We start from the raw sequence: 16,261 nt of genomic DNA, 5'->3' as shown, positions 1-16,261 counted from the left end.
TGCCACATTTCCATTTGACCTCCCAAAGTGAAACAACTCATATTTGTGCAGATTATACTCCATCTACCATTCCCCTGCCCATATCTCCAACTGATCGGTATCCTGTTGTTGTGTGTACACTCACTGATAGTCCCCTATAATTTTAAGGCCATAGGATATAGGAACAGAATTTGGCCATTCAGCCCATCGAGTCTGCTCCACTGGTCGATCATTACTGATTTATTTTCCCTCTCAGCCTCATTCTCCTGCCTTCTCCTCAAACTTTTGCATGTTTACTAACCAAAAACCAATCAACTTTAAATAAACATAATGGCTTAATAACAAAGCCACATATGGTAATGAATAATGGATTCACCACTCTCTGGCCAAAGAAATTCCTCATATCTGTTCTGAAGGGATGCCCTTCTATTCTGAGGCTGTGACTTCTGGTCCCAGTCTCTCCCACTAATGGATACATTACTCCACATCTACTCTATCTAGGCCTCCAATATTAAATAGGTTTCAATGAGATCCTCCCCTCATTCTTCTAAACTCCAGCGAGTACAGGTCCAAAGTCATCAAATACTCCTCAAACATTAACCTTTTCATTCCCAGGATCATTCCTGTGAACATCCCCTGTACCCTCTGCAATGCCAGCACATCCTTTCTCAGATACGGGAGCCCAAAACTGCTCCCAATACTCCAAAAGTTTTCTTAAAAAATGCCTTATAAAGTCTCAGCATTATATGCTGGCTTTTCTATTCTAGTTTTCCCCAGATGAATGCTAACAATTCATTTTTCTCCCCTTATTACTGACTCAACCTGCCAGTAAACCTTTACGAAAATGTGCAGTACAACTCCAAGTCACCTTGCACCTCGGATTTCTTATATTTTTCCCTTTTAAATAAATTACCTTTATTTCTTTTGCCAAATTGCATGACCATACACTTCCCTACACTGTTTTGCACCTTCTAGTCCTTTGCCCATCCTCCTAAACTGTGCTTTCGCAAATCCCTTACTTCCTCAACACTACCTGCTCCTCCACATTTGATGTGAAATGTAACAGACCCAACAACAACGCCTGCAGAACACTGCTCATCATCAGCAGCCAACTAGAAATGGCCTCCTTTATTCCCAGTCTTTGCCTTGTGCCAGTCAGTCAATCTTCTGTCAATGTTATCACCTTTCCTGTAAAACCATGGGCTTTTGTCTTATTCAGCAACGTCTAGTCCAACACCTTGTTTAAAGCCTTCTGAAAAACAACATCCACTGACTCTAACTCATTGCTCAGAAATAAAAAAAGCATTATAAATGCATTTTAAAAAACTTACTAACCTTAAGTATAAACACAGGCATTCTGCTTACCTTGGTGAATTGGTCATTTGAAAACCGTGAATGACGCCATGAGCTAAAGTGAAGTAAAAACCATAAATGCACAAAAACACTTGCTTACCTTAATATAAGTATGGTCCATGGCAGTAGCAAAGTGAGCAGATTGAAGAGCTTCTTGCCACAATTCCAGGTTATAAAGGGCATTGGATTTGTTGCAGAAGAGCACAGCTAACTCCCTATGAACAGAAAACACGCATTAAACGTATGTCTGAGTGAACACGATAAAACATTCAGCAATTATAAAAGCAACTTCACCTTTAGCTCCATCTAGTTTACAATGACATTTACTCTCTATTTCAGCAGCAGTCCATGTTTTTTTATGGAGACATTGAGAATTAAAGCATGCAATAAAAACCCTTCCACCCAACTGATTTCTAATTCCTCTTCTTTCAGCTGCTTATCACCTTATTCATACTTTCATATTGCGTTTACTTCAAAAACACATTCCCAGAACTCTCAGTACTTTAAAGCCTGTGCTGCATACCCATTTCCTTCCTAAACATAGTTCCAATACATTAGAGCAGAATTAAATTTGCACCCCATACACCAAATAGTTATTTACTATAAGCTTATAAAGGTCCATCATTAGAATTCAGCTTTAACATTGCACATTTTTCATGAGATCAGCATGAAGCTAGCTACTCGGCCTCGTAAAAAAAAAAGGCAAATGCTAAGGAAACGGTAAAGGTTGCCGCCTGATGCACCACAAGGTGTGGAGAGGAATAACAATAGAAGGCAGATAGCAGTGGTCTTTATGACATTTTCTGGCTGGAGTCCATGATCCATTCTGGAACCTATGCTGTTTGTGATATACAGTGGATTCTGGTTAATCAGGGCAGTCGCTTATTTGGCACAACTCTTAAAAGACTAATCAAGAAAATAGCCAGGATTCCCTGACACTATGCCGCTTAATTGGGGCAGGAGACTTGCTGAACAGTTTCTAACTAGAGTTAATCGCATTCATGAGTGTGGTTATTAGACACTACACCTCACTTACAGTGAACAGATTTTAAAAACAGAATCAGTTACATATATTTCTGTTCAAAAAGCAGTGACGTTTGACACCAATAGTTGGCGAGAAATAAGCAGTAAGACAATTCAGAACTGTTTTGTTCAGAGTGGTTTCACGCATTTAGACTTGGGAGATGCCAGAAACAACCGGGAGTGAAAATGAAACAATTTCACTATTTCGACAGTTAGGAACAATGAAGAATTTGAAGGTATCTATTGACGATCATTTTGAATGTTACAATGAAAACGAAGATTTGGAGGATACAATCTTCGATAGCATTGTATGAAAGTAGTCTATTATCTGCACTAGGTGTTTGCTCTGATTTTGATCATTTACAGTCAAACAAAAGAACACGCCAGCATATCTGGATGAATTCCTCTGTAAATAACTATTAGGAATTATTATAGATTTATAGTACTGTAGTAGTATTGGTAGATTTCAAATTTGCTCTCAATTTCATTTAAATACACAATTTGCTACTTAGTTAAAAAGCATTTTGTCTTTTTTATACCTGAACTATTTCTATGAAACTTTGGTTCACATTAGGACCAGTACATTTGGCCCATTTAAGTAGCTAACCCAATTAACTGGAATCAATCGTATATAAATGACTTCGGTGAAAATGTAGATACATGGGTAGTAAGTTTACAGATGATACCAAGAATGGCATTGTGAATTGTGTCCATTAGACAAAGCAAAACGTATATCAGATGCAGAGAAATGGCAGGTGGATTTTAATCTGGCTAAATGGGAAGTGTGTTCTTGACAAGGACAGGACACAGTTAATGGCAGGACCCTTAATGGTTTTGACAGAGATCTTTGGTCGGGAGGGGGTGTATCTCCAAGTCCATAGCTCCCCAAAACTGGCTCCGGAAGTTGATAGTCCAGTTAAAGGTGGCGTACGGTATGCTTGCCTTTATTATTGAGATTATGTTGCAGCTTTATAGAAGTCTGGGTAGGCCACTTCTGCAATATTGCATATAAGTTTGATTGCCTATTATAAAAAGTATATGGAGGCTTTGCAGAGGGAGCTGCCTAGATTAGAGGTCATGTCCTATAACATGAGATTGGACAAACCCGTGGTCTTTTCTCTAGAGGAGCGGAGGTTAAGGGAAGACCTGATAGAAGTTTATAAGTTTACAAGGGGCATAGATAGTGAAGATTGTCAATATTCCCCCCCACCCCCAAGATAAAAATCTGTAATACTAGAGCGCATGCATTTAAGGTAAGCGAAGGCAAGTTCAGAGGACATGTGTAGTGGGTGCCCGGAATGTGGTCGAGGTGTGATGGTGGAGGCACTGAAGAACCTCTTAGACAAATGTGCAGAAAATTGAGGGATTTTAGGCATTGTTTGGGCAGAAATGATTCATTAGGCATTTAATTACTAATTTAATCAGTTTGGCACAACAATGTAGGCCAAACCACTTCTTCCTGAGCTGTTCCATTTCACATCTATTAGAACCATAGAACATTACAGCACAGAAACAGGCCTTTTGGCCCTTCTTGGCTGTGCAGAACCATTTTTCTGCCTAGTCCCACTGACCTGCACCTGGACCATATCCTTCCATACACCTCTCATCCATGTACCTGTCCAAGTTTTTCTTAAATGTTAAAAGTGAGCCCGTATTTACCACTTCATCTGGCAGCTCATTCCACACTCCCACCGCTCTTTGTGTGAAGAAGCCCCCCCAAATGTTCCCTTTAAACTTTTCCCCCATCACCCTTAACCCATGTCCTCTGGGTTTTACAGAAGATAAAACCACTTCCTCGGTCTTGGTCCATAGCCTTGCAAGTTGCAGTGCAATAATGATACAGACAGGCAGTTAATTTTGCTTGGCTCCACCACCTTTCATGTAGCAAATCCTACACCGGTCTTCGGAGAAAAATGTTCTTTCACCACTTACTGAGGAACAAATGAGCAGGGAGATTGCACCAAGTAGCCAGAATAATAGTAAATCAGTGTATTATTTCACATGGTCTAAGGTACAATGAAAGCCTTTGCTTTGCATGCCACCAATACGCATTACTCTGAGGTAGTAAAAGCGAAAACAATGGTAATGCAGAATGGTACTGTTACAGGGAAAAAACAGTGAAGGCACACAAAGTGGGCAAGGCTGTAGTGAGCTGGAATTCCTCATATAGACTGGGACTGCTATTATGCAAAGGGTGTGGATAGGGTGGAATTTGTTTTGTGTGTTCAACAAAGTCTCTTCATGTAACATATAATGAGGTCCAACTAGGAAGAGAGAAAATTTTGATTTAATCTTGTGAAATAGGGCAGGAACAGGGACTGGGGTGTCAGTAGGGGAGCACAGTGGGCATAGTTCTATTAATTTTAAATTAGTTATGGAACGGGAAAGTGCTGGACCACAAGTTAAAATCCTAAAAACAAATTTTGATGGTACTGGACAGGAACTTGGCCAAGTTGATTGGAGTCGGGTGTTCACAGGCAAAGCAGCATCTGGCAAGTCGTTAGCTTTTACAAGTGAAATAGGAGATTAAGATCTGATTTGCCTGTTATAGTGGAAGGGTAAGGCTGGCAGGAATAGTGAACCCTGGATGATGAGGGATATTGAGACACTGATCAGGAGCAAGAAGGAATGGGTCATGTGTAAAAGAATCTCTGAAGCAGTACAAGTGTTCAAGGGATATAGTTAAGAGGGAATCAGAAGAGGAAAAAAGGGGTTATGAGAAAGTATTGACAGGGAATATTCAGGAGAATCTAAAGATATTGTATGTATGTCAAAGGAAAATAGTACCTAGGGAGAGAATAAGGCCCCCAAAGACAAAATAGACATCTTTGCATGAAGCCGCAGGAGATGGAGGAGATCTTCAATTAGTATTTCTTGTCTGTTTATACTGTAGAGAAAGATATGAAAACATCAGACCTTGGGATAGCTAATTAGAAGGTCTTACAAACAGTCACGACTGGAGATTTTGATGTTTCCAGAGCAAAATGTTTATATTATAATTTTCCTCAGAAAAGACTATGTGATAAGTTGTTTACATAAACTTTATTTTATGTATCGCATGGTAGTGGGTGATTTGGAATCATTTATTTGGTTGTGCAACTTAAGTCTGAGAAATGAGATCTAAAGGTACAGCAAAACTACCACAGTAGCAGAATCAATTTTTCCAAGGAGGAGAATGTATATATTGCCCCTTACATCAGAAATACTACGTGGTAACTAGTTTTATATATCTTTATGAAAATCATGGTACTGAGTCATTTAGAATTTTAAAAAATTGTTTTACTTAAAGTATGTTTGAGAAGATAGACCAAAATGTATAAAGTAACAACCACTATCAAAGAGTTTCCAACAGCAAAAAGCATACATTGCTACTTTCTTCAGAGACACTATGTGGTAACTTGTCTTGAAGAACGTTAGTACATACATATCATGGTAATGAGTGGTTGAGAATCATTTATTTAGTTGTGCTACTGAAATCTGTAAAATTAGGTCCAAACATTTAACAAAAAGACCATATTATCAAATTATATTTTTCCAGAGAAAATTGAACATGTTGCCACTTTCATGAGAAAAACACCACATGAAAACTTTATGTATATCATATTACTGAGTGAATTGGAATAATTGATTTTGTTATGCAACTTAAACCTGAGAAATTTGATACAGATGTTGAAGAAAAACACTACAGGAAACGAGGGAGAAAATTTCAGGAGTTCTGGGTGAGGGATATGCATCAATAAGGATGGTTGAAGTTCAACGTACATTTATTATCAACTATGTACATTATACACCTTGCGATTCATCTTCAAACAGGCAACCACAAAACAAAGAAAACTAAAAGAACCTGTTAAGATATAGACTGTCAAACACCCAAACATGCAGAAAGAAAAACAAATCATGCAAACAATAAATACAAGCAAATAGCGTTTTGAACTGAAGTCCACAAAGCAAGCCTGTCGTCAGACCCTTAGTTCAGCACAGAGCAGAGCAGCGTGCTCAACCAGCTGATCCCTTGTCTCCAGTTCCAGTCTTCACAATCTATTAAAACAACGGTTTCAGTTGCTTCGGTACGGTCTGGGATCTGAACCCTGCCGCCCTGAACACGACCTTGCCGATACAGTGCGGCGCTTAATTCAACTGAACCCCGGGTCTTCTCTGCTCTTAGCAATGAGCCTGCCGCTTTGCCTCACCTCGGTCATGCCACATTGAATTGCCAAGTTCAAAGGGAAGTCACAGGCTTTTGTTTGAGATGCTCGTTTGCCAGAAAAAGAGTGATTAACAAAGTATTTAGTTGTTTTTCTTGTTTCATTGGCCACCAGCCCATCTTAACTAGATTTGTTGGAAGACTGGAGGACGGGTAATATGCCTTCACTTAAGGGCTGCAAAGAAAAATAAAATGCAAACTATAGACCAATTAGATGAACATCTGTGATAGGCAAGATACCAGAAGAAATTCTGAGGGATAAAATATACAAACACTTGTAAAGAAAATGGCTGCTAATCAGAAATGAGATTATCAGAATTTACAGAGGAACCTTGATAGCTGGGTAATTGGGCAAAGGAATGGGAAACGGGAAATGGTATTTAATTGATGAAGTGTTGCATTTGGGAAAACAAATAAAGGAAAGCGATTCACAGTGAACAGTATGGCCCTTTGGAGTGTTGTAAGGATCTAGAAATACAAATAAATGGCTCACCAATAGTAGCATCACAGATAGTCATGTTAGTGAAGAAGGTTTTTTTTGGTATAGTGGCCTTCATCAGTCAGGGCTTTTGAGTATGAAGTTGGGATGTTACATTGCAATTCTACAAGACACTGATGTGAGGTTGTATTGAGAATATTATGTTTTAGTTTTGGTCACCCAGCAATAGAAAAGATGCAATTAAGCTGGAAAGAAAGCAGAGGAGATTTAAGAGGATCCTGCTGGGACTCAAGGGATTCTTTTCACTGGAACATAGCGGAACAACAGATGATCTTTTTGAAGTGTAATAAAATCATGAAGGGCACCGATAGAGTCAATGTGCAGTCATTTTTCCAGAAACTAGAACTGGACAGCACAAGAGAAGTATCTTTTGCCCATCTTCATTTTTGACACTATGCTACATCTCAAGAGCATTTACTGGACTTCAATTCCCTCACTGATTCCAACTGCTTCTTGAATGCTACAACTCTTTTCACTGATGGTACTCCCACAATGCTGTTAGGCACATTGCTCCAGGACTTAGATCCCAGAAATAATGAAGGGACAATATATTTATACATTTGGATGACATTTGATTTAGAGGGGAAAATGTAGATGTGTAGATCTGTAGAGGTGCATTTCAGTGTAGATCACCTCTGTCTTTATCAAACACGGGAGTTCATTTGGTTGTTGTAGTTGAAACACTGCTGTCATAGTGCACTGGCTGACAGGGTGGTGGATGCAGTTCCAATCAAGTTCTGGATTTTGTCCAGGGAGTTATTAAACTGTAATGTTGATGGCGCTACATTCGTAGTGGCAAGTAGGTAATATTCCATCACCAGTTACTTAGACTAGGCAGATGGTGCAAGAGCTTTGGGATTTCAGCATAGGTAAGCAGTAACCTACTTTTATAGCTACAATGTTTATTCATTTCAATGCCGTTCAGTAAACAGAAATAATTATATAAATTTCCCCAAATGCTTACCTTTTTAGATGACTGGGCAATGTACTGAATCATGTATGTCCAACAATACAATGAAAGGTGTTACAGAGTCATAAAGGGCCATCAGCCCAACAAGTCTATGAAAACCAAGGTGATCACCCAGCTCATCCCAAATTCCTGCATTCAATTCCTATCCCTCCACATACCTATCCAAGTGCTTCTTAAATAAAACTACTGTGCCTGCCTTAACCACTTCCTCTGGCAACTTGTTCCTTAAACTTAACGCCATACGTGTGGAAAAAATTGCCCCCCAGGTCCCTTGTAAATCTTTTCACTCACCCTAGATCTATGCCCCCTTGCCCTGAGGGGAAGACGATTTCCAAGGCTCTCACAGCTTTAAGCATTACGATAAGGTTATTCCTCATTCTCCCACATTCCAAGGAATAAAGGCCCAGCCTGGTCAACTTCCTGTATCTCAGGCCCTTAAGTACCAGCAATATCCTTGTACAACATGCTGCAGGGATTCAGCAAGCCTATGGATGGGAATAAACACCTAATGCTTCAGGCCGAGACCCTTCATCATGACATCCTTTTAAATCTTTTCTGCACTAACCACGACCTTCCAATGACAGCTGACCAAAATTGTCCATAGTACTCCAAGTGCAGCCTCATCAATGACTTAAACAAATGCAGCAACATCGCAGCTTCTATATTCACTGTCCTGACATGCTGTTCCACTCCCTTTCCTTCTGCTGAAAACCACACTTCACAGTACTTGCGTTTGCTCAGCAAATACTATACAGTCAGGTAGCTAATTCAGTCAGCAGGCCTGGAAAATGTCTGTTCAGGCCCACATGCACTCATAGAGGAGGCACAAACATAAAATGGAAAACATAATGGTCCCCTAATCTGAGGAAAGACATCTTTGCCATAGAGGGAATACAAAAAAGGTTCACCAGATTGATTCCTGGGACGGCAGGACTTTCATATGAAGAAAGACTGGATGAATTGGGCTTGTACTCGTTGGAATTTAGAAGATTGAGGGGGGATCTGATTGAAATGTATAAGATCCTAAAGGGATTGGACAGGCTAGATGCAGGAAGATTGTTCCCAATGTTGGGGAAGTCCAGAACGAGGGGGCACAGTTTGAGGATAGAGGGGAAGCCTTTTAGGACCGAGATTAGGAAAAACTTCTTCACACAGAGAGTGGTGAATCTGTGGAATTCTCTGCCACAGGAAACTGTTGAGGCCAGTTCATTGGCTATATTTAAGAGGGAGTTAGATATGGCCCTTGTGGCTACGGGGGTCGGGGGTATGGAGGGAAGGCTGGGGCGGGGTTCTGAGTTGGATGATCAGCCATGATCATAATAAATGGCGGTGCAGGCTCGAAGGGCCGAATGGCCTACTCCTGCACCTATTTTCTATGTTTCTATGTTTCTATAACCCAGCAATCCTTTCCAAATCAACCCTGCATTGGAGTAAAATTTGAATTGGAGGCTTATGTTGGAAATCACATGTAATACTTGCAAAGTTAAAAAAAATATATTTTTTTACCTTCCTTCTGGTTGCCAACGTTGAAGGATTTGCAGAGCCGCATCATACCTTTGGAGTGCAACGTGATATTTCTTTTGCTTAAATGCTTCATTTCCAAGAAATTTTAGGTGTGTTGCAAATGCAATCTGATCCATTCTGTAAGAAAAGAAAACACTTGCACAGTGTAACTGTGAGACAACACACTAGTATCTCAAGGTTACATATGGTGACACGCAGGTACTTTGATAACAAAATTTTACTTTGAACTTTAAAAGAATGTGGAGATTTATGACGATGTCACCAGGACTCGTGGAGCTGAGATTGACCAGGTTGGGATTTTTAAAAAAAATTGGTGTGTAGGAGAATGAAGGGTGATCCTATACATGCATGATAAAATCATGAAGGCCATAGATAGGGTGAATCCACACAGTCTTTTTCCCCCTAGGGCCGGGGAATCAAGAACAAAGGGGCACAGGATTAAGGTGAGAAAAGAGGGCGATTTAAAAGGACCCAAGGGACAACATATAGTGCCTTGAAAAAGTATTTAGCCCCCAAAACTATTTTCATATTTTGCTGTCTCATTTTCTAAATTTAAAGCATATTGAAGTAGGATTTTTGAGCTAATCTACAAAACATTGTGCATCATGTCAAATCAAAAGAAAAATTCTAAAACCAGTCAATAATTTACTAAACATTAAAAACCAAAATTGTGAGCTGAAGAAGTACAAATTCCCTTTCTAATTACCAGGCAAAATTTCCTCCAGTGCAATACTCCATATTACCTAACAAACTTGCCCAATTTGTTGATGTAGAAAACTGGAGAAACATCTGAATAAATATCTCCTCTGTCTGGGTCCAAAAATATGGTAGATTTTCAACAGACCAAACCAAAATGAGGACAAAAGAGCATTCAAGACAAGTCAGGTAAATAATAATAGAGAAGCACAAATCTGTGGAAGGATACATGACCATCTCAAAGACACTAAACATACCTTGGAGCTGAGTGCAGTCCATCATTAAACCACAGCAATACTGACCAGGTCAGGCTGCCCCTCTAAACTTAGCCACTGGAGAAGAATGGCAGTTATAAGGGAGGCCACTGGGATGCCTACAGTCATTCTGAGTGAGCTGCAGAGGTCAGTGACTGCAACTGGAGATGAAGTTTACATCTCCACAATCTCCAAGGCATTGAACAAAAAGGGTATTTATCAAAGAGTAGCAAGGAGGAAAGAAAAACATGTCTTTGCCTGTAAAGACACTGCGTCACTTAGAAGATACTGTAAAGATTGGAAGGTCTTGTGATCAGTTGAGACTGAAGTGGATGCGTACGTGCAGCATAAATCTAATACTGTATTGCGCATCAGCCAGGTAACACCATCCCTACTGCTAAGGGGATGCTTTTCAGCAGTAGGGACTGGAAACTTGGTCAGGAATGATGGGAAGATGAATGCAGCTAGCCTCTGCCAGAAAGATTAAACTGGGGAGGACGTTCATCTTTCAGCAGAACAATGACCCAAAGCACATTGCCAGAGCAACATAGGAATGATTTCATAGAATTATACAGAACAGTACAGGCCCTTCGGCCCACGTTGTTGTGCCGACCCTCAAACCCTGCCTCCCATATAACCCCCCACCTTAAATTCCTCCATATACCTGTCTAGTAGTCTCTTAAATTTCACTAGTGTATCTTCCTCCACCAATGACTCAGGCAGTGTATTCCATGCACCAACCACTCTCCAAGTAAAAAACCTTCCTCTAATATCCCCCTTGAACTTCTCAACCCTTACCTTAAAGCCATGTCCCCTTGTATTGGGCAGTGGCGCCCTGGGGAAGAGGCACTGGCTATCCACTCTATCTATTCCTCTTAATATCTTTTATACCTCTATCATGTCTCCTCTCATCCTCCTTCTCTCCAAAGAGTAAAACCCTAGCTCCCTTAATCTCTGATCATAATCCATACTCTCTAAACCAGGCAGCATCCTGGTAAATCTCCTCTGTACCCTTTCCAATGCTTCCACATCCTTCCTATAGTGAGGCCACCAGAACTGGACACAGTACTCCAAGTGTGGCCTAACCAGAGTTTTATAGAGCTGCATCATTACATCGCAGCTCTTAAACTCTATCCCTCGACTTACGAAAGCTAACACCCCATAAGCTTTCTTAACTACCCTATCTACCTGTGAGGCAACTTTCAGGGATCTGTGGACATGTACCCCCAGATCCCTCTGCTCCTCCACACTACCAAGTATCCTACCATTTACTTTATACTCTGCCTTGGTTTTTGTCCTTCCAAAGTGTACCACCTCACACTTCTCTGGGTTGAACTCCATCTGCCACTTCTCAGCCCACTTCTGCAACCTATCAATGTCTCTCTGCAATCTTTCACAATCCTTTACACTATCCACAACACCACTAACCTTTGTGTCGTCTGCAAACTTGCCAACCCAGCCTTCCACCCCCACACCCAGGTCATTAATAAAATTCACCAAAAGTAGAGGTCCCAGAACAGATCCTTGTGGGACATCACTAGTCATAACCCTCCAATACGAATGTACCCCCTCCACCACGACCCTCTGCCTTCTGCAGGCAAGCCAATTCTGAATGCACCTGGCCAAACTTCCCTAGATCCCATGCCTTCTGACTTTCTGAATAAGCCTACCATGGGGAACCTTTAGCCTTAATAAAATCCATACAGATTACATCCACTGCACTACCCTCATCTATATGCCTGGTTGCCTAGAGCTCTATCAGGCTTGTTAGACATGATCTGCCCTTCACAAAGCCATGCTGACTGTCCCTGATCAGACCTTGATTCTCTAAATGCCCAAAGATCCTATCTCTAAGAATCTTTTCCAACAGCTTTCCCACCACAGACGTAAGACTCACTGGTCTATAATTACCCGGACTATCCCTACTACCTTTGTTGAACAAGAGAACAATCGCCTCCCTCCAATCCTCCGGTACCATTCCTGTAGACAACGAGGACATAAAGAACCTAGCCAGAGGCTCAGCAATCTCTTCCCTTGCCTCACAGAGCAGCCTGGGGAATATTCTATCAGGCCCTGGGGACTTATGTATTTTAATGTATTTTAACAACTCCAACACCTCCTCTCCCTTACTATCAACATGCTCCAGAACATCAACCTCACTCATATTGTCCTCACCGTCATCAAGTTCCCTCTCATTGGTGAATACTGAAGAGGGTGGTCAATATGTGGAATAAGCTGCCAGAGAAAGTGGCTGAGGCAGCTCCATTAATAATACATACAAGTTCTTGGAGAAGTACATATTGTGGCGAGCATTTGGTCCATAATGACAAGACGAGAAAGCGTGTTAACTCAACAACCGTTTTATTGTGATAAACACAAAACAGACAGGCACCATGACTAGGAGATTGAACCCAACCAGTCTCTCAAGACGGGGAGGTGACCATCACACACCCCGGTTACAGTTAGAATGACCCACAAATACACAAGCAAATAACTGTATAATCCAAGCTAAAATGTAAAAATAAGTGAACTGGAACTTCCCACCAAAATCCCACAAAAGCATTTTAACACATGAATCATAAACAGTACAGGTCATTAGAAATGCAGGGGCAGGCTGTCGACCACGCCCCACCTCAGAACGTCACACTGCCCCCACCACAGGGGTTAGTCATCCCCAGCAAAGTCCAAAAGTTCTGGTGGGCGTGGACGCTGCCACCTGGTTGTGTGATGCAAGAGGCAGGACAACCGGAGTGCCATCTCCTTCCTTCAGCCTCGCCGGGTTAGTGATGGCCAAGGTCTGACACGGTGCCAGTTGGTCCCGGTGCAGCACGACTGCCTTCCGCCGCACAGGCAACAGCACCCGATGTACCACATCAGAGATGCGGTCAAGCTCCTCTCCCGGCCCCTTCCAGTGGCTTCCAAGCCTGGGGGATAGTCCCTTCTTCCGGGAGGGGCAGTCAACCCATGCTGGGCCCTGATCATGAACTGCTGCATTGGCACCAGCCCCTTCTGGATTCTGGAAGAGTCGCAGCAGCGCACGAACAGCTCCATATCCTGCCTGTACCCAGGCCAGTAGAAGCGTTCATGCAGCCTGCCCCAGCGTCTTTGCGACCCTGAAATGGCCGGCCCCCACCAGCCCATCCACCAACTGCAGCACCATGACGCAGAACCCCTGGGAGACCAGCTGCAGGAGATGTCGGTCACCATCGGACAACTGCCACCACCTGAACAGCAAACCGTCGGGGACTTCCAGCGTTCCCCACTGCGAGTACAGGGCTTTGGTCTCTGGATCCAGGGCAGAGACCTCTGCCCACTCCGGCCGTCGTCCCACAGTTAGTCATCCCCTTACCTGGGCCAACATCGGATCACTCACCTGATTGCTGTGCAGCTGCTGGTCTTTTCAATATTTTTATTAATTGCTTGCACAGACGAATACAAAATACATTATGAAATTATGCAAACAGAAAGAAGGTTGAAATGCCCCATATCCATGTGTAGTAAATTAACCATAATACTGAAAAGGTATATTTTATTCTAATCTAAAGGAAAATCAAAACCCCAAAACAAAAAGAGAGAAAAAAAACAGCTGTTCGGTTAAAAGAAAAAAAAATCTTGGACATATAGTCGTAAATTCAAACATATAATAGCCATCATCATTGCTGAACAAGTCAAAGACTGTGAAAGTAGTTTCAAAAAGGTCCCCATAATGTGAAAAGAATCTTGTCTAGGTATAGAAATAGAACACCTAATCTTCTCTCAATTTAAACATGACATAACATCAATCAACCAATGGGCATGAGCAGGCAGAGCGGCATCTTTCCATTTAAGCAACAAAACTCTTCTGGCTAAAAGAGAAATAAAGGCCAAAATATGCAAATCTTTCAGCTTAAGAGTAACACACATCAAAGTTGCTGGTGAACGCAGCAGGCCAGGCAGCATCTCTAGGAAGAGGTACAGTCGACGTTTTGGGCCAAGACCCTTTGTTAGGACTAACTGAAGGAAGAGCAAGTAAGAGATTTGAAAGTGGAAGGGGGAGGGGGAGATCCAAAATGATAGGAGAAGACAGGAGGGGAAGGGATGGAGCCAAGAGCCGGACAGGTGATTGGCAAAAGGGATATGGGAGGATCATGGGACAGGAGGCCCAGGGAGAAGGAAAAGGTGGGGGGGGAGGGGGTGGAAAACCCAGAGGATGGGCAAGGGGTATAGTCAGAGGGACAGAGGGAGAAAAAGGAGAGAGACAGAGAGAGAGAGAAAGAAAGATTGTGTGTATATAACTAAATAATGGATGGGGTACAAGGGGGAGGTGGAGCATTAGCGGAAGTGAGAGAACTCAATGTTCATGCCGTCAGGTTCGAGGCTACCCAGACGGAATATAAGGTGTTGTTCCTCCAACCTGAGTGTGGTTTCATCTTTACAGTAGAGGAGGCCGTGGATAGACATATCAGAATGGGAATGGGATGTGGAATTAAAATGTGTGGCCACTGGGAGATCCTGCTTTCTCTGCCGGACAGAGCGTAAGTATTCAGCAAAACGATCTCCCAGTCTGCGTTGGGTCTCGCCAATATATAGAAGGCCACATCGGGAGCCCCGAACACAGTATATCACCCCAGCCGACTCACAGGTGAAGTGTTGCCTCACCTGGAAGAATTGTCTGGGGCCCTGAATGGTGTGAGAGAGGAAGTGTAAGGGCATGTGTAGCACTTGTTCCACTTACAAGGATAAGTGCCAGGAGGGAGATCAGTGGGAGGGAGGGATGGGGGGGAACGAATGGACAAGGGAGTCACATAGGGAGCGATCCCTGCGGAAAGTGGGGGGGGGGGAGGGAAACACGTGCTTAGTGGTGGGATCCCGTTGGAGGTGGCGGAAGTTACAGAGAATTATATGTTGGACCCGGAGGCTGGCGGGGTGGTAGGTGAGGACAAGGGGAACTCTATTCCTAGTGGGGTGGCAGGAGGATGGAGTGAGAGCAGATGTGCGTTAAATGTGGGAGATGCGTTTGAGCGCAGAGTTGATGGTGGAGGAAGGGAAGCCCCTTTCTTTAAAAAAGGAGGACATCTCTCTTGTCCTGGAATGAAAAGCCTCATCCTGAGAGCAGATACGGCGGAGATGGAGGAATTGCGAGAAGGGGGTGGCATTTTTGCAAGAGACAGGGCGAGAAGAAGAATAGTCCAGATAGCTGTGAGAGTCAGTAGGCTTATAGTAGACATCAGTAGATAAGCTGTCTCCAGAGATAGAGACAGAACGATCTAGAAAGATCTAGAAAGTAGGCTCTCCCAGTGGCCACACATTTTAATTCTGCATCCCATTCCCATTCTGATATGTCCATCCACGGCCTCCTCTGCTGTAAAGATGAAGCCACACCCAGGTTGGAGGAACAACACCTTAAATTCCATCTGGGTAGCCTCCAACTTGATGGCATGAACATTGACTTCTCTAACTTCTGCTAATGCCCCACCTCCCCCTTGTACCCCATCCGTTATTTATTTATATACACACATTCTTTCTCTCTCTCTTTTTTCTCCCTCTGACTATACTCCTTGCCCATCCTCTGGGTTCCCCCCCACCTTTTCCTTCTCAATGGGCCTCCTGTCCCATGATCCTCTCATATCCCTTTTGCCAATGACCTGTCCAGCTCTTGGCTCCATCCCTTCCCCTCCTGTCTTCACCTATCATTTTGGATCTCCCCCTCCCACTTTCAAATCTCTTACTTGCTCTTCCTTCAGTTAGTCCTGACGAAGGGTCTCGGCCCGAAACGTCGA

General features: G+C 42.6%; 1 protein-coding gene across 3 annotated transcripts in view; it reads right to left on the bottom strand.

Annotated features, from left to right (window-relative positions):
- Positions 1-16,261, bottom strand: part of LOC134349943 (TPR and ankyrin repeat-containing protein 1-like) — a 146,887-nt gene that overhangs the window by 111,466 nt on the left and 19,160 nt on the right. For all 3 annotated transcript variants that reach the window (XM_063054909.1, XM_063054905.1, XM_063054898.1), the window contains exons 3-4: positions 9,535-9,669; positions 1,433-1,547 (exon numbers count right to left, since the gene is read on the bottom strand). In XM_063054909.1, coding sequence (XP_062910979.1) covers positions 1,433-1,547; positions 9,535-9,668 — 249 coding nt within the window. In that variant the 5' untranslated portion in view covers position 9,669. The remainder of the gene's footprint in view (positions 1-1,432; positions 1,548-9,534; positions 9,670-16,261) is intronic.

Source organism: Mobula hypostoma, chromosome 1 (assembly GCF_963921235.1).
Source record: "Mobula hypostoma chromosome 1, sMobHyp1.1, whole genome shotgun sequence".
NCBI classification, from domain to species: domain Eukaryota; kingdom Metazoa; phylum Chordata; class Chondrichthyes; order Myliobatiformes; family Myliobatidae; genus Mobula; species Mobula hypostoma.
Note: the sequence above shows the minus strand (reverse complement) of the source record. Positions and strands in the feature narration are given on the sequence as shown.